The following is a 26,586-nucleotide window of genomic DNA, read 5'->3' as shown; positions in this document are numbered from 1 at the left end:
CCAATCGATGGAATCATAGGCCTTTTCAAAATCAATTTTTAGAACTATCATCTTCTTTCGTCTCTTTTTATACCATTCTACTAATTCATTTACCATAAGAGGACCATCCAAAATTTGTCGGTCATGAACAAAAGCATATTGCTCGCTACTAACAACATCATTTATCACTTTAGAAATCCAATTAGCTGATAATTTAGAAATAATCTTATATTGGACTCCAATCAAGCTTATAGGTCGATAATCATTCACCACCATTGGACTACTAATCTTTGGAATTAAAGTAATGAAAGAAGAATTGCATCCGAGGGTATTCTAGCTTTTGAGAAAAAATCACTAACAAAAGCATGGATATCCAATTTTATCAATTGCGAATATTGTTTGATAAAAGTAAAAGTAAATCCATTCGGGCCTGGCGCCTTGTCCCCTCCGCAAGACATCACTGCTTCCTTAATTTCCTCTAAACACGACAATATTTCCAAACCGAAAGCTTGCTCATCTGATAATCTTTTGAACCGAGGGATCCTATTCTCCCCACTACAGTACATGATATTTTTCTGAATTTATCACTAAAGTGATCAAGAAAAATAGCCTTAACATTGATAGTAAGTTTAAGTTTAATTTTTGTCAAATGTGTTTAATTTGGATCTCTTGCTCTGTCAATGTAACTATAAATTATGTGTTGTTATTTTCTTTGATTTTAGACTGTAAAAAGTTCATGGAAATAGTTAATGAAGTTTTCTACATTAGAGTCATAATATTCGGAGGAGGAGAACAAAGATGCCTCAAATGTTGTTGGACTAATGGAGAATTTGAATATTAAAGATAAGACATAAAAAGAAGAAAAAGAAGTCAAAGAGGCATATGTTGATACACCAAATAAAGAGAAGAAAGAGCCATAAAAGGTACCAAAGTTAGAGGAGAAGAAAAAAGAAGAATTTTTACCTGCTTCCTCAGTTTAAAATGTAGCCTTATGAGGACTGAGGTTAAATATTCCTTCTTGATCAAGTGACTGGACAAAAAGAACTTTGATGGGTGGTTTTTTATGTCAAAAGGACATGATATGTTTGAGTAAATACCCAAATGAAATCTTATTTCATGTTAAAGATTATTATTTTGATCATGACTTGGTTTTATGATACATAAAAATTTAGAAGATTGTGAGCTTTGGAAACTAGTGAAAGTTATAAAGATGTGTTGTATGTCACATTAAGATTGTATATATTTTAAACATTTTCCAAACAAAAAAATGATCACTCCAATGAGCAGATTGTTATACAAAATGTGGAGTCCAATGAAAAACGTTCTTTTGTTTATGATTTCTTAAATTGACAATGACGTATGACGTTCAATATAATTAAATGGTAAATCATAAAGGATTTATTATAAAAAAAATATTGTATGAGGTTAATATAGGCATTTTGCAATGTTTTTGCAATGTTAGTCAGATGCAAAAACAAACAACAAGTTTCCATCAGAACTCAATCGAAACTTATAACCCAATCAACACTACAAAAAATATGTCATTTAGTGGCACACAAAAAGTGCCACTAAAAGCCCAAAAAAATGCCACTAAAGGCTTCTCAATGAATCAGCGGCACACTTAATGCCGCTTAATAAATGTCACTAGAAACACTCACACTAAAACCTTTTAGTGGCACTTTTTGTTTTTGCTACTGCAATTTTTAGGTTTTCAGTGACACTTTTTTAAGTGTCACAGTAAAACAAATTTCTTTTGTGGCACATATTTTGTGCCACTAAATCTAATTTGATTTAATAATTTATGTTACTTTTAGTTATACATTTTAAGATTTTAGTGACACTTTTTTATTTACCACAACAAAAAAAATAGTGCCTTTTTTTATGTGTCACAGCAGAAGGAAATTTTTTGTGGCATATATTTTGTGCCATTAAAAACTCATGTGATTTAAAAAATTCATGCTACTTTTAGTTACATATTTTAAGATTTTAGTGACAATTTTATTTACCACAATACAATTTCATCTATAATATAAAATAAAATGAATAATTAAATTGTAGCACATTGAAAATAATCAAAATTTCATTGTTTTTCATCAATATTTTTTTAACTTTTTGAATATAATATCTAGGTAAATATCAAATATGTCTAAATACATGATAAATATAGAGTAATGAACAAAATTTAAAACTTGGATATAAAAGAAAACAAAGACATGATAAGTTGAATAAATTGTGTTATCTCATACTTTAGAATCAATGCTAGCAATTCCCTGTCAAAAAACAAACAAGGATAATCCAGAATCCAGTGAAATAAAGCTTAGTTTAGAAAATACATAATATAACACTCAACACAAATAAACTATATTTATAAGAACAAAGGAAAGACAAGCTCATAAAAATTATTACCATGGTTATGATGACTTTCAGAAGATGCTCTCTGGTTAATTGAATTAGAGTTGCATGGAACTGTAGAAGTGTTGCCTAGCATCTGAAACAAATTAATGAAAACATATAACATTAATGTCCAACTCTCGATACCTTCTACTAATCTTGTACAAATGAACAAGAAGAATGCGTTTAAGAAGATGCAAATGTACACCAAGAAGAGTATTCAAAAGGGCAAAAGTGGTCATTCTTAAGTCCAATTGGAAATATGATAATGGACTAATTTTAATGAATGCTTTTCTTGTTCATAGGGTAATTGAAAAGGAACAATGCAATTATAGATGGCATATGTACCTGTATGTTCATATTGCTAAGAATTCCAGACAAGTTTGCATTTGGGATATGTTCTTGGATGATATTTTCCATAACGTTCACCATAGTTTTTAGTTGTTCGACACTCGGATCATTAGAACAAGAAACAACCTTCTCTTTTACGGTAGGCATCCTTCCAACACATCTGATATACCCTCTTTTTTCAGGACCTTTCACTTTAGAGTAGTCATCATTTGAAATTTCATCTACAGATCCTAAGGTACTTGATCCTTGGGTATTTGAGGAATCGCTTGTAATGGCTTATAGGGAAGTGTGCATAATAGCAACATACAAAAAACATGACAAGTGTTTCTCACCCACTGTTTTGTCCCACTTTCAAATTAATAGCAACATACTTTGAAAGTGGTTACTATACTATCATAGTATACCAACCTAGTTTAAAAGTATGTTTCCAATACTTTGAAAGTGGGACAAATAACAAGGTTTAAAACGAAACAAACAGTATATGACTTGATATGATTAAAAACATGTATATATAGTGTCTAGGGAAATCATTACCATAACTTGAGCGACTTTTTCATTCCCGATATTTCCAGTTTTACGAGTGCGGGTTTTAACATATATTTGTCCTCGTGTTGGGTATACACCATTCTTCAATGCCTATAACAAGATGTAGTTATGTTTGATGAAAAATAAATAATTTTAAAAAAAGACGATAATATAAGTCAAAATAATAAAATATAATAATACCACTTCGTGAGCAAGTCGAGCAAATGATTTTGTCCCAGAAACATGGGGCTCTTCCATCTTTGCACGGCTCTTTCTCCTCAAATCACTCATGCTTTACATAATTATTTTCCATAAATTTACTTTATCTTTTACCCATAATAGCAATGTACTTTCTATTTTTTAGTGTAAAATTGTTTTAACTAAAAGGTGAAACCAGGGATTCAATGAACAAAAAGCAGTAAAAAATCAGAATGCAAACTTGGAAGAAGCAGCAGTAAAAAATCAGAATGCAGATAGCTCTATTAGTAGGTTGATGGAGGAAAAGGAAGAAATGGCTATCTACTTTAATTCATTCACAGGTTCACCCTTAAGATACTTCAATAGTTGGGAACTGGGAATACAAAAAGGCATATTCCTTACACTGCCCAGGTGATTTCTCATTATTTTTTTACAATAGATAAACTCATAATAGTGATTTTCGTCATAAGATTCTCTGACAGTCACTGTCGTGGGTTATTTTAAGCTTTTTTAATATTGGTCAAAGATTGTATAAAAAAACATTGATCATGAGGTCTTTGTGTTTTTAGGTGAGATTTTCCTTGATTTCATTTTTATTCGTGTTTAATCTTTTTTTTTTTGTGATATTTTATAGAAATTAAGGATTCTATGCTTCTGAATTCACTTTCATTACTAGCATTGTTATTGAACCTTTAGCACTTCTAATGGAGATAACTTATAGCAGTATATTGTTGAAGATAACTCGGTTAATTAAGAAAATTCAACTTATTTTTTTTTGTTTTCTTTTCCCTTATTGTGTTTTTTATGGAGAAATCACTTGAAATTGACCGGCTGAAGAATGATCTTATACTGCTTGATGATCAGAAGAAAACATCAGAAGATGTAAGTTTTATACTTTTTTATTTTTTTTTAATTAAGATATAACCTTATAAGGGTATTTTTTTTGAAATTTCATAAAAAAAAAAAAAAAAAAAAAAAAGTTAGAAACTGAAAAGAAAACCAAGGATCAAATTTTTATTGGAAAAACGACAAAATTTTCAGATGGTCAAATAGTCAACAGTTATGTGTATCTACAGAAGTTACTGAATCATACCCTGTAAGGGTATTTCTGTGAATTCACAAAATTGAAAGAATAAAATATTTAAAAATTAAAAAGAAAAGCAAGGGTCAAAATTTTTATCAGCAAAATGAGATAAATTTCAAATGGTCAAATAGTCAACAATTATGTGTATCTACAGAAGTTACTGAATCAAATTGTTGAGATCACAAAAGAAAGAAAAGAGTTAGTGGCTCAGATTGAAGAATAACAACTGCTCATGGAAAAATGTAATGACAAGGTAAAAAGTTAAAAACCAAATTTGATTGCTATTTTTGGATTTTTCATTTTACTTAATTTTTTTCTTTATATTTTTTACCAGCTTTTAAATACGAAAGCTAAAGTTGAAGAGTTGACAATGAAGCTATCTACCTTAGAAGCCAAAACACACGGTGTAAGTTTTTTTGTCTTGAAAAATGTTTTTTTTTTTTTTGACTTTTTAGTAATCATGTTGACTTTGACTTTGACTTTAACAGGGTGATATAGACAAGGCAAAATTGAGAATGAGGTTAAATGGAGCACAAACAAGGTTGGATGGAATGAGGGTCAGATGTAAAGAAGAAATGAAGGAGAAAGAGTTTATGAATAAAAAGTTTGAAGAGGCTACAAATAAGTTAAAGGAACAGTTGGTATGCTGTAGAATTGAAAACATGAAGCTTAAAAAGCACCTTCTTCTCAAAGAGTAATTGTCAATACAATATATATATATATATATATATATATATATATATATATATATATATATATATATATATATATATATATATATATATAAATCAAATCAAAAACCACACGTTTGGTTTATTACATTGTGTTTGCTTAATCATCTCCTAGATGGTTAGATGGTTACAGGTAGAGCTTTAGAAGAAGGGTAATAAAGTCTTTTTTCTGTTTTATAATGCAAATAGTTCTTGTGGGTTTCACTTATCATTAAAAACAACCAAATTGACAACTTTGCTTGGTAGCAAGTGGTTATCTGTAATGCATTTAATGGGAATTGGATTAGGGTTGAGAGTTAGATTTATGTCAATGAGACATTTTAATATACATCTAACTAGTTTGAAATTGATATCATTGAGACAAAATTATGCTACAGGCTTCCTATTGGGGAACTCTCACTAATATAACAATAAAGATGAAGGTATCGTGTGATTTTTTAACTTAGTAGACATCTTAACAAGTTGAAGCTAAGGAGGTATTTGGTTCATAAAATGTTAATAGAATAAAGCTCTTAAAGATAACAGAAGTTGAAAAAATGTCAAATGAAATTGCATGTGTTTAACCATCTGTTTGGTTGGCAAAGAATGGAATATAAACAAGCAAATAATTGATCCATAACATGTATTTAGTACTACGGGGTGATAATGGACAACTTTCGGTAATGTTTATGACATCTATTGGTCAATAAAGTATTATCTGAGAACTATTGATTGAAATACTTCTGGAATGAAATTGATTAACCCTAGCAGTTTGGGCAATGATTTTGCAACAATCGAGCAGTATACAACCTCAAATCTAAAAACAAATGAAATTTTTAAATACTTTATTTGAGCAGCAAAAATACCTAACTGTAAGATTGAGGATGCAGCGACGGCGATCGCAGAAGCAGCGACGCATAGGCCGACGATAGCGTGATGGTCCGGCGCCGACGAAGAGAGGGTGCGTTCAGATCATCGTCAGGAGTGAGAGAGTGGGAGTGGGTTTTGATATCTTCGGTGTGTGATGCGATGATAAACCCAAATTAACGTATTTTTCTTGGGAATATTTATTTGGTTGTTGTACGTATTGTTCCAGCTTTGCTTCTTATTGGTCTTTGTTTTATGTTAATATATTGTTCTAAAAAAACATATTTGTATTCGATTAACACATATTTCTAAAGATGCACAAAATTTGGGCCTAACGAGACCTTTAATCACACTTGGCCATATACAATTGATCACACGCGTTAACCAAGGTTAAGTGCTAAAATCTTTAACCGGTTTAAATTTGTTCATGGTTAATATAGGATACGATACCTTTTTTTAACCAATTTAAAAAAAAGTTAATTTCTTTTTTGTAAAAACTAACAAATCAATTAATAATTATAGTAAATTTCCATAAATATGTAATACTAGTTTTAAATGAGAAATATAAAATAAATTGTTAATCTTATAATTAAATTTTTTAGTAATTATAAGAATTATCTATATGGTATTTTTAATTAAAAAAAAGTTTTAGTGGTATATCAAGTCATTATGCCACTAATAACTATGTAATTTAGTGACACAAAAGATTAAGTGTCATTAAATGTATTAATTTTTTGGGTAAATTACACGGATGGTCCCTGTGGTTTGGGGTAACCTGCGCGCCTAGTCCTTGAGCAAGATTTTTAACTCGGATGATCCCTAATGGTAAAATTCATAACCCGCCTGGTCCCTCACTTAACATTCCGTCTAGTTGCTCCGTTAAAACACCCCACTTGCAAGGCACGCAGGGGTATTTTTGTCTTTTCATGCCACCCAGTCTTCTTTAAACATGGTTTATTTGTCTTCCTCCCCCATTTCTTTCTCAATCGCAGTCTTCTCCTCCCACCTTTCTTCTCACAACCGATCAAACATGGTGAAATGCAACTGTGGTGTGATAGGCGTTATACGTACTTCAACTACGAAAAGAAACCCAGGTAGGGCATTTTATGCTTGCCCATTAGAGGTACGATGCTGGAATTGTTTTGGGGGATTTTCTATTGTAACCCTAGTATGTGTATGTGCTAATCGAAGCTATTCACAGTACAGGGACCAAGGTCTAGCTTTATTAAGTGGGTAGATGAAGAAAAGCATGGTCATGAGGCGGAAATAAAAAACGAGGGGCTTGAAATCCAAATTCAAGAACTTGAGGTCCAAAATCAGAATCTGAAGGCATTGTTAATAATCAGTTGGTTTTTGTTTTTTGGGATAGTTGTTTACAAGTTGTAGTGTTAGTTTTAAGATCAACTGATGTAGTTGCAGTTGTTTACAATGCATTGTAATGAATCTTATTTGTATCAAGGGTACCCTTTTATCAATGAAAATGATATTTTGTTGAACTTGATTGTATTTTACAATTTGTGATGTATCTTGGTACATTGGTTAAACTACATTGCTAAAAGCAATCAAAAGATTACATTGACAAAAGCAGATGACCAAAATAAAAGCAAAACATATGACCAAAATAAAAGCAATGCCAAAAGCAGATGACCAAAATAAGCAAAACAGATGACCAAAATAAAAGCAATCAAAAGATTACATTGTTTGTCAAAGGCAAAGTACATTGCTAAAACTGGATACTATAATTACACCATTGTTTTTCAAAAGCAATCAACATAACCATCACAACACATAAATTAGTTCAAAAGAAGACAATGTTTGTCAACATCAACCAAAACAATACATAAACACCTAAAAGCCACATTTATGGGACACCTTTCCCTTTTTTGCTAACACTTGCCCTCACTTTTGCACTTCCATCCTTCACTTTTGCACTTCCAGCACCACTAACATTCCTTGAAGTTTGTGATCCACCAGCCTTCACTTTTGCACTTCCAGCCTTCACTTTTTCACTACCAGCACCACCAACATTCTTTGAAGTTTTTGATCCACCAGCCTTCACTTTTGCACTTCCAGCCTTCACTTTCTCACTACCAGCACCACCAACAATCTTTGAAGTTTGTGATCCACCAACATTCCTTGAAGTTTGAGAACCACCAGCCTTTTGTCCCTTGCAAGTCCTTGCATTATGCCCACTTTTGTTACACTTAGAACATGTCACTGATTTTTGTGCTCTTGACAATTGGTTACCTTTCACCAAATCCTCAACCTCCATGGCAGATCTCCTTCTTTTTTTCTTTGGTCTTCCAATGGGCACATGGTGTTTTGGAGGGAGTAAGGTTGTAGGGCATGTAGACTTCTCCAACATGTTCCTTCCATTGATTGGCTGAATTGTAAAAGAATACATATTCTTCCATGTTTCTAACCAATACGTTCGATGGACCCAATGTTCGGGTATCTTATCAATTTCTTTGTTCTTCAACACCTCCCACATACATGTTATTGCATGTGCACATGGTATCCCTATTAGTTCCCACCTTCTACATGAACATGTTTGGTGGCCCATATCTACCACAAACTGTTCCAGAAGATTTTTACTGACTTGATATTTCCCATTCCCACAGAAAACAGACCTTAATTGTGAAGCCTCTTTCTTCAGTTTTTCAACCCATATGGTAGCTGTAGGAGTCAATGGACCTACAACTTTATCAATTTCCTTTTGCACAGTTACAATTGTCTTCACTAAGTACTCTCTAATGTACTCCAAACATGTAATGATTGGTACATCACGACCTTCAACAATCTTGCTATTTAGAGATTCACACATATTGTTAAGCATAGCATCTGTATGAGCTCTACCTGATAAATCATTAAAATATGTATGAGCTATTTAGAGTTTCACACATATTGCACAGCTACAAACTAATGATCTAACATTAAAATCTACCTGTAAAGTGTGAACGAGACCAATGTTGAGGAGGAATGTTTTTAAGCCACTCATACGCATCATTATTAAGTTTTCTAAGTTCCTCCATTGATCGTTGAAACTGTTGAACAGTAGATGCTTTTGCACAATCTCATAGCAAGTCTTTGAATTGCTTTGCCCTCCAATTAGCTTTCATGTTTTCATGGATATGACGAAGACAATAACGATGCTCAGCGCATGGAAACAACTTTGCTATAGCAGGTAACACTCCCTATATAATGGAAAATTGTATTAAAAGTATACCATATATAATGTATTAATTTGATATTCGAATTAATACCTTTTGTCTGTCTGTCATAAACGTAAAATTTGAGTTGGTTCCTAAACCCAAATCATCCCCTAGACAAGTTAGAAACCAAGTCCATGAGTTGGTACTCTCAGATTCCACAACAGCATAAGCCAGTGGATATGTTCCATTATTACCATCAATTCCCTACATAAGTAAAAATTTCACAATTAAAGCACCATCAATAACCTAAAATACAACTTTTTATAATATAAATGTAGTTCATATGAAAAAAGGTTACCACAGCTGAAAGTATTTGTCCTGGGTATGGACCCTTCATAAAGGCACCATCGAGACCAAGAAAGTCTCTTCTTCCAGCAGCAAATCCCTTTTTTAAAGGACCAAGACAGATGTATATGCGCTTGAAAGTTCTAGTTTCTGAATTTGGATTTGGTTCACTCTCTACATCAATCTTTACAGTCGTGTATGGGTTATGTTTTTGGAGTTCTAGAACATAGTCTCTCAATAGAGCATACTGACCAACATAATCCCCTCGCACCTGATTGAGAGCTTCATTTCTAGCCCTAAACACTTTCATCTTGGAAAGTCCCACTTGGTAATCACGTTGCAGTTGTTCTTGTAAAGCACGAATTGGAATAGTTGGGTTAGATTCCACCTGAGTTGTAATCTTTTGGGCGAGAAACTTATAAGTACAAGCTTTAACATTCCGAGCTTGGAGACAACGATGTTCGTTGTTGTAAGATTTGACCATCCAATTTATATCACATTTCCATTTACTAGCGTAGAGGCTCCACGGGCACTTCTCTTCATCTTCATTGTTGACTTCTTGTTGACCTTCCCCACTTTTGTCTAAGTTTCCCAGTTTTGGTATTGTCCCCCTACACACAACTCTTACCCTATTCTTTTCATTTTTTTCAAAACCAAGTTCCCTTGTTGTCTCAATAGCATGGACTTTAACTCTTTCTTTAAACTCTTCGGCTGTATTAAAGGTTTGAAGGATATAAAATGGTTCAACAACATTTGCTTCATCATTCTCATGAGCTCGTTGGATAGCTTTGATGGTCTTCTTTCGTTGACCAACTGGACCTTCATCCGAAGATGAGCTTGACAAAAGTACCTCGTTATTTAGTACTTCATTAAGCTCTCCAACTTCATTCTCTTATTGTACCACATTGTCATTCATACCTCCAACCCACTCTGCATCCATATCAATGTTATCATTGAAATCATTCATGTCAACTTCTACATCATCTAAGATGTTGTCATTGTCAACATAAAAGTCTATATCATCGGACTCACTAGATTTATAACCACTATCATCGTCAAAGTTGTCCCCACTTCCAAATTCTTCTTCGTTTATGTCCTCAAACATGTCCCCACTTTCAAATTCAGCCCATGGATCTTCTCCATCCTTGTTACCATCCCTAAATTCAACTTCATTTGTGTGCTCAAATTTGTCCCCAATTTCAACTTCAACGCATGGATTTCCTTCCTTGTTATTATCCCCATTATCAGTTATGTCCATATTGTCATCTCCAGTGAGGTCCATTACATTAGCCTCTTTAGAAGCATCCCCAACAACATTTTTCTCCCCAGTATCATACCAATCTAAGAAAAGCCTACGAGAACACGATGGAGGTTCAATAATTTCCTTTATTTGAATTTTTGCTTGATTTAGGGACATTGTGTATGTATGTAATTGGGTTTTTCCATGCTCAATATAGACTTCAATCAACTTATGCTTGGAAATGAAGGTACCCAGATGTCTCACATCCTGATCACTACCCAAAGCAAATAACCCGAAATCTAAATCTGAAAAAGGTCGTTTAAAGTGATAGTACAAAGGTATACCTTCATCAACATAGCCTAACTGTTCCATCATTTCATCAATGTCATGCACTGAGAAAGTATCCATGTCGAGTAAGTCTATATACGTTTGTTTTCCTTTGATGTACTTTCTTCCAGGAAATTTGGTGAACTCTCCACCATGGTATAACCAAATGGAAAAGATTGTCGGATGCCCCCCTGTGAAATAGCCCACTTCAGATAAGGTTTCAACAAAATCCAAGTTATAGAAGATTGAGAGTGAAAGAATACTTACAGTAACGACGTCCAACTTCGATTTCCTCCATATTTGCACGTATACGCCACAACACCATTGCGTTTCAGAGGAGAAGATATCACGATTAGGGTTTTCTTATCGGAATGTTGAAATTTTTTATGGGTTTTCTGAATGAAAAGATGGAGTACAAAGCAAAATGATCGCCTCTTCGTATACAACATAGCGGTAACACTAGAATATTAAAAAGACAAAAATACCCCTGCGTGCCTTGCACGTGGGGTGTTTTAACGGAGCAACTAGACGGAATGTTAAGTGAGGGACCAGGCGGGTTATGAATTTTACCATTAGGGATAATCCGAGTTAAAAATCTTGCTCAGGGACTAGGCGTGCAAGTTACCCCAAACCACAAGGACCATCCGTGTAATTTACCCTAATTTTTTAGTGGCTTATAATAAATGCCACTAAATACCATGATATAGTAGCACATTAACCATATGCCACTAAAAATGTGTGCCGCTATATGTCATTTTATTTGTAGTGCAACTTCTAACCTAGTTAGCTCTAACCTAGTTAGCAACTGTCAGATGACCCCTAATTTTTTTCACAAACTAAAAACAACCTAACAGTCGTAACAACCCATGTTTAGGGGTGTGTAAATAAGATATTCTTAACTGGTTATGGTGGTATTGAGCCTAAAAAAGTAGCCAATAAAGAGGACTGTATGTTGGGAAAATAAGCTCATTCGGAGCTTGCAAAAGTTGGCTGAAACTTTTACAAAAAAAGAAAAAAAAACCAACACCCATCATAGCCCATGTTTAGTGATGTGTAACCCAACCAATTCTTAATCACTTAAGGTGGTTCTTAATACTATAATGTAGCCAAGAAGACATAGAACTAAATTCTGGAAAAAATAAACTTATTTCACCTCGTATGAAAAAGTTATGAGGGTCGAAATATAGACTTAAGTGACCTTTCAAATTTTGATTCTAAACCAAAATAATAAACCCAAGAATCAAGGACTAGAAACCTACAAAACCTAACACTGCTTTTTTAGGAATATGGGGAACTGAGAACCCAAAGTGATTTACATATTCTTCATATGAATGGAGATACAAAATTCTCATATCATATAAGTGTTCTTAATAATATTGACAAAACTAGAGGCTATCAGAGTGAAGGTTGAAGATTAGGATAAAGTATTAAGGCTCATCCTATCTTTGTCATCTCTCTGTGAGCATATAAAGCTCATTCTGATGTATGGGAAAGAGACCTTGCAGTATGCAGATTTTACTAGAAACTCCTATTTGAGGATAAAAGAGTGGAGAGTAGCAGCGATACTTCGTCAAAAGGAACAATTTTGATGTACGGGAACAGAAAGAAGAAGAAATCACAAAAGAATTTGTTATGTTGGAACTATTGTCTTACATAAGCATTTAGTATGCTGGAAGTGTGGACAATTTGGGCATGTCAAGAGAAATTGTCCGGGTGGAGCAAATTCAACAAAGGCTCAAATGTAGTTAACATTTATCCACTGTTATTGATGGTAATGAATTCCTTTGAGAAATGACATCCATATGTTATGCCCATGCTACCATGAAAAAAATGTAGTTTATTTGATGGTTTATGTATCTACACGCAGGCAATTGATTGGCATAAATGGAAGATGTATGGTTAAATTTGATGTTGATGGATAATGACTTGTGGGTATGCCAAATAGGAAATTTCTGCAATAAACTTCATGCAAGTATTTCAACATGTGCATGGGTGAATTTCTAAGAATGGTTAACTCTGCATGGTGATACTCTTTTATGGTGGGGTATGATAACTTTATGACTTTAGAATTATGATTGTCGGTTGAAGATGATGTTCTTTTTATGTGGTTGTGTTTTCTTTTATTTATCCAAGGTGGATATGTATTGAGTTTTTTTGGTCTAAATGAATAGTTGTTCCATCCCACATTATAATGGTATAAGGATGAAAGTTTGGGAGGACTCCAAACTTATAAAAAGAGACTAAGGCTTTGGTTTCAAAACACTTCAATCAATACACTTGAATTGTTCAATTCTTTTTTTTCTTTCTTTTGTTTCGAGTGTAGAAAGTGTTTGTTACCACTTTGGAGAGTGTGTGTGTGTGTAATTTTGGGGAGGGTTGGAAGATTAGTCTAGGCGATTGTAACAATTATCATATAGTGAATCGTTCCCATTTTTTGTTTCTCATTTGCCATTATTTTTTTATTCTTTTTTCATTTTTAGCCCTTGGCCGATCACCAATACGTATTTAAAAATGTAAAAGCTTAAAATGAAAAAACAAGAGGCGTTGAAAGCGAGAGTCGAAACCGTGACTTATCCTTGATAGACGAGATGTGTCAGCTAGTAAGTCACACACTCTATTTTTTGTATTACCAATATTTAGTGCAAGTCTTGAACCCATAACATTTAATAAATAATGTCACATGCTAATATTTAAGTCAAATCCAATTTGTTAATTCATAATTCATCTAGGAAACAATTGGCTATTTTTAATGTCATATTTGTTGAGAAACCAAAGAAATGAGATGACTATAGTCCGTAAAATTTTAAGGGTTAAATGCAACAATTATTTTATATTTTCTCTTACTATAGCTTTATACTTTAATATGTTCTAATATGTACTATCATCTCATTCTTTTGATTTCTCAACAAATATGTCATTAGATGAATTACGAATGAATGAACAAATTTGATTGGCTTGGAGATTAACATGTCACATTGTTTAGTAGATATCCCAGACTTAGAGATTGGCATTTTACATTTTAAAGTACCTATTGATAACTGGACAATGGTTAAAAATGAAAATTTTTCCAAAAAAGTAATGGCAAATTGGAAAAAAAAAAGTTGGGACAAAACGCAATCTGAGATGTAAATGTTTGGGCTAAAAACATGTTTCGACAAACAAACAAGTTATTGTAGCATGTGTCCCAAAAGTGAAAAAAATTCCAAAATATAATGGCATATAAATAACAAAAAAAAAATAATCAAGCTAAAACAAAACAATGATGTAAATTTAATGGTTACTTTAACTTGTCGGTAACCGTTCGGTGTCCCAAAAATGAAAAAAATTCCAAAATATAATGGCATATAAATAATGTAAGATATATTAGGGTTTGTAGTGGAGATCTGGATACCAACTTGGATCGTGAGAATACTTTTCAAACTGATATTTCTACCATATGTCTGGGTTGCAAGAAATTCAGCCTAGGATAATCCAAGTGGACACTTACGATTCTAGGCACAGAAATCGTAAACCAATTTGATAGAGAGATTATGTGAGAGTTTGATGAAAACGAGAGCTAAAATTTGTAACCTCCTTCTGAGGAGGAAAATCGTTTATAAACAGGATTAGGGTTTCATCAGCCCCTTTGGAAACCCCGGACCCAGGGGCGCTGCCCCCGGACCCCTGACTAGTCGTCGAACCGGCTTCTAATTCGATCTTATAGATGCGTGCACTCCGCACAACCTCGTACATATATTAGCATACAAATTATAAAGCCTCTTAGCTCATATATCGGTCCCAATTACTTAAAATGACATGGTGACACTAAAATCACCAACAAATAACAAAAAAAATAATCGAGCTAAATCAAAACAATGATGTAAATATAATGGATTAATGGTTTTTATGGTATTAATCCTTCTTAATTTTTTTGTGTTTTTTTAGCACGGACGGAGTGTAGATGTGGAGAGAGGCAAAAATTGAGGCTCTCAATTGAAATCTGTTGGACTACAACAAAGCGTTCAAATTCTCCCGTCTTTTCCTACCGACTGGATTAGAAAGAGAAAAATAAATGCGATATCTGTATGCCTTGGACTTCGATGGAGTTTTATGTGATAGCTGTGGAGAGAGCTCCATTCCTTCTTTTAAGGTATCTCTTTCTAAGTCACACACACTTCTTCAGTAATTTGAGCTTTTTATGTATACGTATATGTAAATTTATTATTGTAAATCGGTAGAATTGAAAGGATTTAATTGCATTCGACTGATTGATGATACATGCGGCTAAACTAAGATGGCATCATTGGCATGAATTGTTTGTTACCATGATTCATCAATGGAGCATTGGATTGTTGATCAGATGCACATAGTATGTTTTCTCTTCGTTAGGTGCTTATGATTTATACTGGTTATTAATTTACATTTTTTACTATGAAAATTAGGCTGTTTTGTCCTGTAACTTATGTATGAATTATGATTGAACAATGTTACATGGAAACCGAAAAGGGATCTATGCCCGAGAATCAATGACTAAATGGATTGTTTCTTCATTGTTAGTTGATTAGAGGACGTTAGATGTTATTAGGATTTTGTAACAAAATCATAAAGCTATTGGAAAATTAACTGCTAGATTCTTATGATCGAATAATGGAATAAGTTCAGTTGTTGAGGTTTTCAAACATACTTGACTAATTGAGTTCAATGTTTAGGCCAATTAAGTGATGTTGAACTCCATTAAACACCCATGGTGCAACTAGAATTTGCTCCATTTTATTTTAAAATTTGAAGAATTGACTTGATATTACCTCTAAACTATTACACCTTTCACCTACAATTGTATCTCAGATAAATTTTGTGTATATGTTGGCAGGTGCGACTGGATATGAGAACCTGTTACTCGTGAGATTGCTTCTGGATTGGAGCAAACAGGTGAATATGAAGGTTATTAGGCTTGAAATATTAAAAAAGATGAAAGATGGTGCAATCCATATAGAATGACCTTGTTTTTGTCATATAACACTTGAGATGAAGATAGCAGATGAAGTGACAAACTTATTTTCATAATACATGTGATAGCGATATGTGATAAGAAGATAGTAGTTGAGATGAAGATGATGCTAAGTCATATTCATATTTTAATTTCCCATTCAACTTAATGTTCTTTTATGATAAACCTATATAAATAATGTTGTTATTTCTGATAAACCTATTGAATGTCTATAAATAAAGTTTATTTGTTTCCTGGTTTAAGTTTTTTATTTTTTTTTATTAAATTGGTTTCAATATAATTACTTCAACAAACACTTAACAAAACTAAATCATAAAACAAATGCTAAAAAACGAACTTGTATATCAGCAACCCAAACAAACTCCCTGTGGATGTGAATGCGTTGTGATTTGAAGAAACAAGTCTCTAATATCTATCTATTAGAGAGGGAACTTGTACATTTAAAATGTAATTTTCAATAGTGACAATCATCGTGGGTTTTTTTCCCAAACAGCATAGTTAATAGAAGGCTTAAAACAACTTCAACTTCGTGTGAGACAAGGCAACTAGACACAAGAATCACAATATTATTCACTTTAAAAATTATCCATGAAGAAAAATGTAAACAAGCAAGCAAGAAGAGAAATTAATGATCATCTTATCTAAATCCGAAGTGCCATGATTAAAGTTGATAAACAGAACCAAAAGTCAAACTGATAAATCCATGGTAACAAGAATAGTAGTATTTGGTTTGGGTTTTTATCATGAAAGCACCAATAAAGTTAATGTTTTCGTTTCAAATGATCCCTAAACTTTTACTTTTTTTATCTCCACTTCTATCCTTTGATGATCGATATATCTGGTTCTGAGTGAGGTTACAGTTTGATTCCTTTTAGATGGAGATGAACTTTCAGTTTGAAGAAGATAATTCGAAACAGCTTGTTAATGGGTATTTCAAAGGATGAAGATGGATTGAGGTTTCAATTATTTGAAGACAATTACCGGTTTATGTTTATGTGTGGCTGATTGATCGAAGAGCGTGAAGATGGGTGTATGAACGTTGGATTTGAAGAAGATTATTCAAAACAGTTTGTTGAATTGTATTTGGAATGATGAAGATTTCAAACAGAAGAACAGTTATAACTATTCATAACCCTAATAAATTATACCATCAGCTGAACAGGAAACCAATGGTATAATCTGGTTCAGCTTCAAGATTTCAAACTACTTGTAATCATAAGATTCATCCCCTTGATGAAATCTTTCCCTGTAAACTATCTAATAACTCAGAATTACGATAACTTATCCATCATTTATATTTTCTCAAAAATGGATGATCTGCAAGGAAGAAAGTAAGAAACAGCTATTTCGAGAGAATTTTTACCTTTAGTTTGCACAGTGAATGCAATGTGATTTACATGGAAACAGAGATTGATAAAGGAATCCATCTGATGTCTACATCGATTATTTTTTAATTTTTAATTTTTATAAAATCAAATCAAATCAAATCCACCCGGATTATATGTAACCTGTGAAACCGGGACCAAATGAGAAAAACAGAGCTTTATGATCTTTTTTAACAGGCTGTTCACTAGTTTAATGACTTAAATGACACAAAATAAAAATAAAAATAAAAATTAGGGACCATTTAAAACCAGAACATAGATTCTATGGTGTAATCAACAAGTCTATCCATCCCATTATCATTCATTAAACAACAAATGCCACCGTAATTTGTAACCTCTACACCCACAAATACAAAAGAAATATATAACTCATGGAGTGGTTTGCCTACAAAAATAAAATAAAAATCAGGTTTTTAGGAGTGGTACATGCCAGGGATTATACTTAGGAAAAAAAAAAGACCACATAACAATAACATCACTTGTCGTCTTCCTTGGGTGCTTTATCCTCCTTTTTCTTCTGCTCAGACTAATAAAATCTCAAATTAATTTTTATTTCTTATTTAAAAAAAAAAAAGATCTTTGAACTAACCTCAGGCTGATTTTGCATTGAAGCAAGCAAATCCTTGACTGAAGGATCATTCGGGTCGACTCCTGGCAGCTTCAAAACCAACCCCAAAAAAACAAAAAAAAATATCAATTTCTCTCCATTTTTGGTATTATTTTTTTTCTATTCAAAAAAATAAGAAAAAAGTGTAATGATGATGTACCGAAGCAAGAATAGATGAGACAAATGACTGATCAGCCAAGAGCTTCCCCATATCTGCCTGCCCTGACCCTGATCCATCTTTTGCACCTTCTTCAACAGACAATTGTAGGGCTGCAAATTGCAAATTAACACCATTTAGTTTCAAAGATTGATTCACCTTTTTTTTTACCAAAACTGTAAAAATATCAATCTTATATAAAATTCATAGCAAGTTACCAAGTGCCAAATCTTGATCATCAGCAGCTGCCTCTGACATGTCAGTATCCCTTGTTGTCACAGTAGTAGCAGCAGGATCATCCATTGACATGGCAAGAGCCTGTTGCAGCAATGCATTCTCATCATCCTGACAAGCCACCATTATTATACTGTTAACAACAAATATGTATTATAAAAATTAAAGTTAAAGCTAAAAAAAATAAGAAGCAAGACAAGAAGTAACCATTAAATCATCTTTTTTATTCTCAGATTCAGAAGCAACATTTTCAGACATAGTTGCATCTTGTGAAGTAGACTCCCCTTGTTTCTCATTCTTTGAAGAATCATCTGCAGCTTTTTTAGCAGCAGCTTCTTGCCTTGCTCTTTCTTCTTCCATTGAAACACGAAGAGCAAGTGCCAGCTCAGGATCAAGATTTGGGTCAACACCAAAGTCATAACCAGATACACCACCAGCTGCAGCTGCAGCTGCTGCCGCTGCAAATCCACTTCCACCTTCTCCATCACCAGTAAATATTGGAGTACTGTACTAACAGTAAAACATTCATCAGCCAATGCAATACTTAATACTAATAAAGATATGTCAATAAAAAATAAATTATAATAAACCTTAAAAGAACATCAGAAAGAGCATTTGATCCAGCTGGGACATGAACAATGTGACTGCTGTCATTGTTGTTTACAGCAGCAACTAAAGCTTCAAGCTTTTCTGACTTTGATTCATCTTCTTCACCAAAGTTCACAACATCAAGAGCTACACTGTTCTTCTTTAACTTCTTCCCAATCAGCTCCAGTACTTTCTTATCGTATTTGACAGGACTGAAAACCAAAAAATGTGAATGAAATCAGAAGATAATTAATTAAAAGATGATATGTATAAGGATACATATACATACCCTCCAGCAAACACAATTATCCTTTGTTGCTGTTTTTTGTTTTGGCGATGCTTTAAAGCCAACTGAGCAATTTGGATCCCAGCTGCTAAGTTCATCTCACCACCTATTTCTAAACCTGAGTAAGTGAAGAATAAATTTCAGCACTTCAAACTTCATACAAAAATGTTGTATAGATTGTAAGTAAATATTACATCAAAGAAGCTAACCATGCATGCAAGCCAGGATCTTGCCAAGATCGCTAGTAGGAGTGACAAGAACACGGACACCTTTGCCAGCCATTGTCAATACGCCCACTGTATTTTCAGGATTAGACTGCAACATCAATTTTTCAGCTTCTCACCGGATAAGTCAACTTGCTATTGACGAATATAATTTATGTAAAAAAACTAGTAGCCAAACGCCTAGACCCACAAAATTCATCTTATGTGGGATCTTGTCCCAATCTACCGAAAACTTTTCCCAATTAACAATATTTACGTACGATTTAAACTCTTGGCAACAACAAAACAAAAGCCCTATGATTGACTATCAAATTACCTGGGTTTTAGCGCCACAAATCAGATTAACAGCGTCGGCTTGGGCTTGAAACCTAGTGGGTGAGTAATCCCCGTTACGCATCCATTCGGAATTATCGATACAGATCATCGTAGCCTGATCCAAATAACAAATTAAAACCCTAGTTTTTTGAAATAGAAGAGTATGTGGCAAAATTGAAAAATGTACCTCGAGCACCATGATTGAAGGTTGACGAAGAAACGGAGTAAATCGAAAGAGTGATTACAGGGTTTGAGAGTTGTGTTTGGAGGAGAGGAATGGAGAGTTTTCTTGCCCGATACGTACCGTACCACCGGAAATATGGAATATCAGAAAACTTGGGCCCTTCTTTTGTTTTTGTTGGGCCTGTGAGCATGCTTTGGGCCAGACCTTGGTAAATGACAAGATTGACCTTTTTAATAAGCTTTACTTATCTAAAATAAAGCATAAACTTCAATACTAAATTTTCCAAGTACTTTTGGTTTTGCTCGAAACAAAAAATCAAAGACGAAGGCATGGGCATGTTTGTCTTTTTAGGAAAAATGACTTACGAGGGTAATTACCTCTTATTTGTGTTCATATATTGGCAACTTCTTCTTTTTTGTACATAATAAAGCAACTAACTTGTTCTAACTGTTTAAATTACACCAATATTACCGGCTAATACATGTTTTAATCGGAAACTCAAAGGGAAAATGACTTAGGAGGGTAACTACCTCTTATCCGTGTTCACATATTGGCAACTTCTTATTTTTTATACATAAGAAAGCAACTAACTTGTTTTAACTGTGTAACATCCCAAAAATCATGACCAAAAATTTCGTTTTTAATTTAATACTAAAACCATAATTGTCAAACCATTAATTTAATTCTCCGGCATCGGGCCTCGCCCGACATCAGGCCCCTCCTAGCATCGAGCCCCACTCGGTATACATATCTATCTCTCTTAGGCTCTGCCTGTCTTCGGGCCCCGGCCGCTAAACACATACAATCATATAAGATGCTAACACATAAAGAAACATACTTGATTGTATCCCTGTCCTAAGAAACATACTCTGCTAATAATGAGATACGAAACATCGTCCGTACTCAGCTAGTGATGAGATACGGAACCTCGCCCACACTCACCTCCCTACCAGACACATACAAGTATCACACAGACAACAAGTATAATCTAACATGCAAACATTCCTCGGGCACCCGCCCGACATCGGACCTTGGTCTGGAATAACATACTAGCATACAATGCCTAAGGCTAACCCCCGAGTCTTCCTACTCATAGACTACATGGGCTGGCATTGTGGCCTTAGACCCATTCACACAGTGAGGAGACTCACCTTGCACTGCTGAAGCCCTGGCTGGAACTAGATGAGTATGGATGAAGTTCCATATCTCATTATTAGCAGAATATGTTTCTTAGGACAGGGATACAGTAGAGTATGTTTCTTTATGTGTTAGCATGTTATATGATTGTATGTGTTTAGCGGGCGGGACCTAAAAGAGACAAATCTGTATACCGAGCAGGGCCCGATGGCGGAGTATTAAATTAATGGTTTGACAATTATGGTTTTAGTATTAAATTAAAAACGAAATTTTTGGTCATGATTTCTGGGACGTTACACAGTTAAAACAAGTTAGTTGCTTTCTTATGTACAAAAAATAAGAAGTTGTCAATATGTGAACACGGATAAGAGATAGTTACCCTCCTAAGTCATTTTCCCTTTGAGTTACCGGTTAAAACAAATATTAGCCGGTAATATTGGTGTAATTTAAACAGTTAAAACAAGTTAGTTGCTTTATTATGTACAAAAAAGAAGAAGTTGCCAATATGTGAACATGAATAATAGGTAGTTACCCTCCTAAGTCATTTTCCCGTCTTGTTATAATAATTTAACATTTTTTTCCTGACGTTATTAACCATTTTTTACAAATAAATACAAAACTGTGAAATTGGTCCCGTGGTATTCAAAAAACTTTGGATAGGATCCAAAAAGTTTTTTACTTACATAGAAGGTACAAAAGCAAGTTTTTTCTGTGTTTTTGTTCCAAAAGTTTTTGAAAAAACGATTATACCCTTTACTTTCTTTTTTATATTTTTTTAGTTTTTAACATACTATTTTAATTAAAAAAAATAGTAATACTTATCCTCTCTCTCTCTATACATATTCATAAGAGAAAGAAATAGGGTCCTACTATTCATCATCTTCTTTATGAATCACCCATCGCCATTATCATATTTAACAAACACAATCAAATCACTCTGTAAATATGTGTGACTTTCCAAATTTGCCAATAAATAACCTTGGCTAAGATGTTTTGAACAGGAGAACAGTGTAATTGAGCCTAGGGAAAATTGTTTATGCGCAATACCTTGGGACTGATAATCAACCATCATTGTTAGCATCTGATTGAGTTTTCTTGATTTTGATTTTTTTTTATCAAACCCTAAAATCCTATTATCATCAAAATCAAAATTATTAAGGTTTCTAAAGGGGAGAAGACATATTTTAGCATAAACCTCATCCGTATCAAGATAAACCATGAATGTCACTTTGGAAACTGGAGCACAAAGTCTGTGATGAAAATCTGCAAGCACAAGGTCCATCTCTAATCTGTTTCGTCTTCAAGATCTGAGGTCGTGTGTTTTTCAACTTAATCGGGAACTAAGACACAAGTCTGAAGGAGAAGCCGCTAAGTGGCTACTTCAACAAGCCGAACTCGTTGTCATAGCAGCGATGCCAGAAAAGAAGGACAAACCCTAGTAGGATCCGGCGAAGAAAAAGAAACGACAGAAAATCAAGCCACAAATCTGAACATAGTTGAAGCCGACGAGCATGGGATGAATTTCGGTTGCATCCAACGAGCATGGTGACGATTTTTCTGGTTGATTGTCACCAATTTTCCGATGGACTGTAAAGTAGAGAAAGATGGAGCTTGTAAAAGAGGGATGTGGGCCTTCTTGAGTGATAACATAGCTTTAGCATCGTTGGTTTCTAATTGAGAGTATCCATGGAGGAAGATTGACAATAGTATTAGAACGATGGTAGGTAAAATCTTCAATCCCACATGAATTCTTATCTTCTGTGAGAGAGAGAGAGAGAGAGAGAGAGAGAGAGAGAGAGAGAGAGAGAGAGAGAGAGAGAGAGAGAGAGGGGGGGAGGGGGAGGGGATTGGGTTGGGGATAATTATTTTATTTTATTTTTATTTTTAAATTAAAATAGTATTTGAAAAATAAAAAAATATGAAAACAAAGTAAAAGGGTATAACTGTCATTTCAAGTTTTTTTGGACCAAAAATAAAAAAAAAAACCTTGATTTTGGACTTTCTATGCAAATGAAAAACTTTTTGGACATCATCCAAAGTTTTTTGAATACCACAGGGCCAATCTTGCAGTTTTGTCACAAATAAATAAAATCATAGGTATAATTAGTGCAACTAAAACGAAAGTCAGATCAAACCACTAATTTCCACTATACCTTTAGTTTCTTTGTACTTGTGTCTAATTTTAAATGTAAGATTTTATTTTAGTTTTGATTATATGAACAAACTATTAGCTTTAACATATTTTTACATCTATGGAATAAGATACATTATAATCATTAACTTTTTATAGTTCTTAATTTAACTATTAAATAAATATTTGTATAAAGCAATTGTAAATTATAGTTAAACCAAAATTAAAAGTTGTAAAAGACGATGCATACGTACCTAACTAAGAAGTTCATGAACCTTATGTTTTACGTCCACAACCATAACCAGACATGTGTGAGGGCTCGTAGGTTGCACCATCGTTTAACCCCCACCATTTTGTCTTAACCAACTTTAGATATATATGTGATGGATCCATAACTTTTCTCAATTTGATGGGGTAGTGATTAGTTGTATGATTGAATCGGGTTTAAGTGTTTAAAATCGGATTGAGTTGGATCTAAATGGTCTAAAATCCATAAATAATTTAAATTCACTGATATACATATAAAAGTGAGTAATTATAACTAGGAACATTCTAAACATATCACAACATGGATGAAGTTTGTATATACTAACAGGTCTCTAAGTATGTGTACCACACCGCTTACTTAAAACCCAAAAGGTGTATATACTAATATGTCTTTAAGTATGTGTACCACGCCATTTACCTAAAACCCAAAAGGTATTTAATTAACAAGAATAATGATATAATTGAGTATTAATAACCATTAATTATGTGGAAAAAAAAGTGTAAATAAGACAATAGAGTTATTTGAAACGTCTCAATTTTCACAATATTTTTTGATTTTTAATTAAGATCAAACACCATTTTCATAAACCAAAACCAATAAAATCATTTGTTTTCAAGAGACAAAAACTATGATAAATAAGCGTGGAATCACAAAGTACAAAAATTGTTGATGAGTGTATACAGTCACGCATTCATCTTCCCACAATCATCTTAAGTACCTAAAACCTTTAATCCATAATTGTAAGTCAGAGCTCAATGAGCTTTACAAAATATCATAAACATCATAATACATGCAAGCATACAAACATTGACCTTCAACACGAAGCTAGTTTACCACTTTTGCCTTCAACATAAAGCTAGTATGCACCCTTGCCTTCAAGGCTTCAACAAAAAGTAAGTCCACACCTGGCCCTTAGCATGAAGTTGGTCCACCCGAGTATCTTGGCCTTCAACACAAATCTTTACTGCCTCAACTCACCACAAATATGTCGATGTATATATATATATATATATATATATATATATATATATATATATATATGTGTGTGTGTGTGTGTGTGTGTAACATCTTGTTTCGAGATGTTTCCTATTTCGGGTATCATGGGCATTTAATGGAACAAGTAAGGGCCTTAGACTTCAAAGGGATTGGGTTTTAGACCCAATGGGATATGTATTATATAGGTTATGTGATCCAAGCTCTCAGTTTGTGTTTTTGAGTCAAAGGGTATAATGGTAAAAGTGATGCTTCAGACTTCTTTCGTGAAATAAGGAGAAGTTCATCCTTTTCGGTAAGTTCTAAGTCAAAGGATATTAGATGGGATTGAAGGGTTTTTCATTACCTTTTTGAGCATATAAAGAACGTCGAAAGCAGAGTTGGGATGAATAGGTAATGGTCATTAGAAGTTAGAATGGAAATGAGTTTTGACCTGTATGCTAGGCGTACATGGCATGTACGTTGGGCGTACTTCACTTAATTTGGTCGTGGGGATTCTCTTTAGTACATTGGGCGTATCTAGAGTAAGTTGGGTGTACTCGTGGCAGGGTCAAAGCATGGTTTTTGGGTCTTGGACCCTATTTAAAGACCTTCACCATTTGGAAACCCTTCTTATCTTCAGCCTCCATCCTCTAAAGTAGTTCCCTCGAAACCCTAACCCTATTTTGAGATTATTGAGGCCTTTGAGTGATTTGGAGTGTTCTTGGTGCCTTGTGGAAGAAGGAGAAGTTCATCCTTGTGGATTGTTGTGTCTAGAGCTTGGAGATCCAAGACTTTTATAATCTTTGCAAGTTGCTAGAGTGTGAGGAGCCCTTGTAGTAACCGTGTGTGTGTGTGTGATTCAGTTATCTTCAGTTCGAGATGAGTCTTTTTAAAGTACCCATGTATCGAAGGCACCAATGTCGGTCCAATAGGATGTGTTATGTAGAATGTTAGTTGTCTTTCTGACTCTTGCATTGTATGTTGAGTTGGGACCATTAGCATACATATAGAACTCGGCCCATTTGCATGAGTGGTTTGGGCCCCTTTTATGTTTGACTAGGCCCATTGTATGGTGGGCTAGGCCTATTTGTATGTTGGGTTAGGCCCATTGATCATGAAAGGCTAGGCCCTTTTTATGGGTTGGGCCTAATGCGCGGTCTAGGCCCAATAATATGTATGGTATGTGGTATTTTGGGAAACTCACTAAGTTTTGTGCTTACAGTTATGTGTTTATGGTTTAAGGTACTTTCAGTTGCAAAGGAAAGGGTCCGATGTGACTGCACATCGTCCCCCAACATTTTCCGCATTAGCTATTTATGACTTTTACTCTGATGTTTAAATGATATAATCACTTTGGATGGTTTTGAAACAAATCGTTTGCATTATTTATGGTTTTAAAAAATGAAAATTTTACTCTGAATTCTTGGAAAGTTACAATATATATATATATATATATATATATATATATATATATATATATATATATATATATATATATATATATATGACTAATACACAAACAACTCAATACCACAGACAACAAACTAACAAGTTTACTAGACTAACAACATACTACAATCTAACCACATCCTAGCACACAAGAATACATAATGTGGTATATAGTATAACGAGAAACTTACCCGAATCAATGATCTGAAAAAGCTAACATCCAAAGTCTCATGAAGTCATCTACACGAACCTCCTAATCCTAACAGAGGTCAAACCTCAATTTACAACTTAAAAATTACATTCTGACCAAAGGTCAAACTTTGTTAAAAAGTCGATGGCTAAAGTCAACGGTCAACCATTGTTACCCTGCATCGTGGCCAACTACATAGTCGTACTGTGGTTACCAGATGACAAAACAATCGCAACTAGATCTCGCAACCCACGTCACGACCTACCCTTTACTGTGTCATGGTTCCGACAAAATAACTAA

General features: G+C 33.9%; 2 protein-coding genes and 2 long non-coding RNA genes across 8 annotated transcripts; 1 reads left to right on the top strand and 3 right to left on the bottom strand.

The window, feature by feature from the left end:
• Window positions 1-2,041: 2,041 nt before the first annotated feature.
• LOC145061830 (uncharacterized) lies at window positions 2,042-6,333 on the bottom strand. 4 transcript variants are annotated; one of them, XR_013687314.1, is made up of 5 exons: window positions 6,105-6,333; window positions 3,448-3,538; window positions 2,719-3,357; window positions 2,386-2,467; window positions 2,042-2,249 (listed from the first exon to the last, which is right to left on the bottom strand). It is a non-coding gene; the product is annotated as an uncharacterized LOC145061830 (long non-coding RNA). The 4 variants fall into 4 exon arrangements; XR_013687316.1 differs by having other exon boundaries at window positions 6,110-6,333; XR_013687317.1 differs by lacking the exon at window positions 3,448-3,538 and having other exon boundaries at window positions 6,110-6,333.
• Window positions 6,334-7,851: 1,518 nt separating this feature from the next.
• LOC145062133 (uncharacterized) lies at window positions 7,852-11,764 on the bottom strand. Its single transcript, XM_079009768.1, has 4 exons — window positions 9,616-11,764; window positions 9,369-9,521; window positions 9,050-9,299; window positions 7,852-8,961 (listed from the first exon to the last, which is right to left on the bottom strand). Exons 3-4 carry the CDS (start codon window positions 9,135-9,137, stop codon window positions 7,967-7,969), a joined length of 1,083 nt encoding a protein of 360 aa, XP_078865894.1. The 5' UTR covers window positions 9,138-9,299; window positions 9,369-9,521; window positions 9,616-11,764; the 3' UTR covers window positions 7,852-7,966.
• Window positions 11,765-15,106: 3,342 nt separating this feature from the next.
• On the top strand, window positions 15,107-16,398 carry LOC145062319 (uncharacterized). Its single transcript, XR_013687531.1, has 2 exons — window positions 15,107-15,298; window positions 16,019-16,398. It is a non-coding gene; the product is annotated as an uncharacterized LOC145062319 (long non-coding RNA).
• Window positions 16,399-17,782: 1,384 nt separating this feature from the next.
• Window positions 17,783-20,286, bottom strand: LOC145061567 (26S proteasome non-ATPase regulatory subunit 4 homolog). 2 transcript variants are annotated; one of them, XM_079009090.1, is made up of 10 exons: window positions 20,140-20,286; window positions 19,954-20,067; window positions 19,623-19,728; window positions 19,417-19,531; window positions 19,130-19,339; window positions 18,747-19,044; window positions 18,524-18,650; window positions 18,309-18,418; window positions 18,131-18,199; window positions 17,783-18,067 (listed from the first exon to the last, which is right to left on the bottom strand). In XM_079009090.1, the coding sequence occupies exons 1-10, from the start codon at window positions 20,149-20,151 to the stop codon at window positions 18,017-18,019; spliced, it is 1,212 nt and encodes a 403-aa protein (XP_078865216.1). In that variant the 5' UTR covers window positions 20,152-20,286; the 3' UTR covers window positions 17,783-18,016. The 2 variants fall into 2 exon arrangements, with proteins under 2 accessions (XP_078865216.1, XP_078865217.1); XM_079009091.1 differs by lacking the exon at window positions 20,140-20,286 and having other exon boundaries at window positions 19,623-19,709.
• Window positions 20,287-26,586: the final 6,300 nt, after the last annotated feature.

The sequence above is a fragment of the Lactuca serriola genome, chromosome 7, assembly GCF_051521515.1.
Source record: "Lactuca serriola cultivar US96UC23 chromosome 7, Lser_US96UC23_V15, whole genome shotgun sequence".
In the NCBI taxonomy this organism is placed as follows: domain Eukaryota; kingdom Viridiplantae; phylum Streptophyta; class Magnoliopsida; order Asterales; family Asteraceae; genus Lactuca; species Lactuca serriola.
This window is presented reverse-complemented; position numbering and strand designations above follow the sequence as displayed.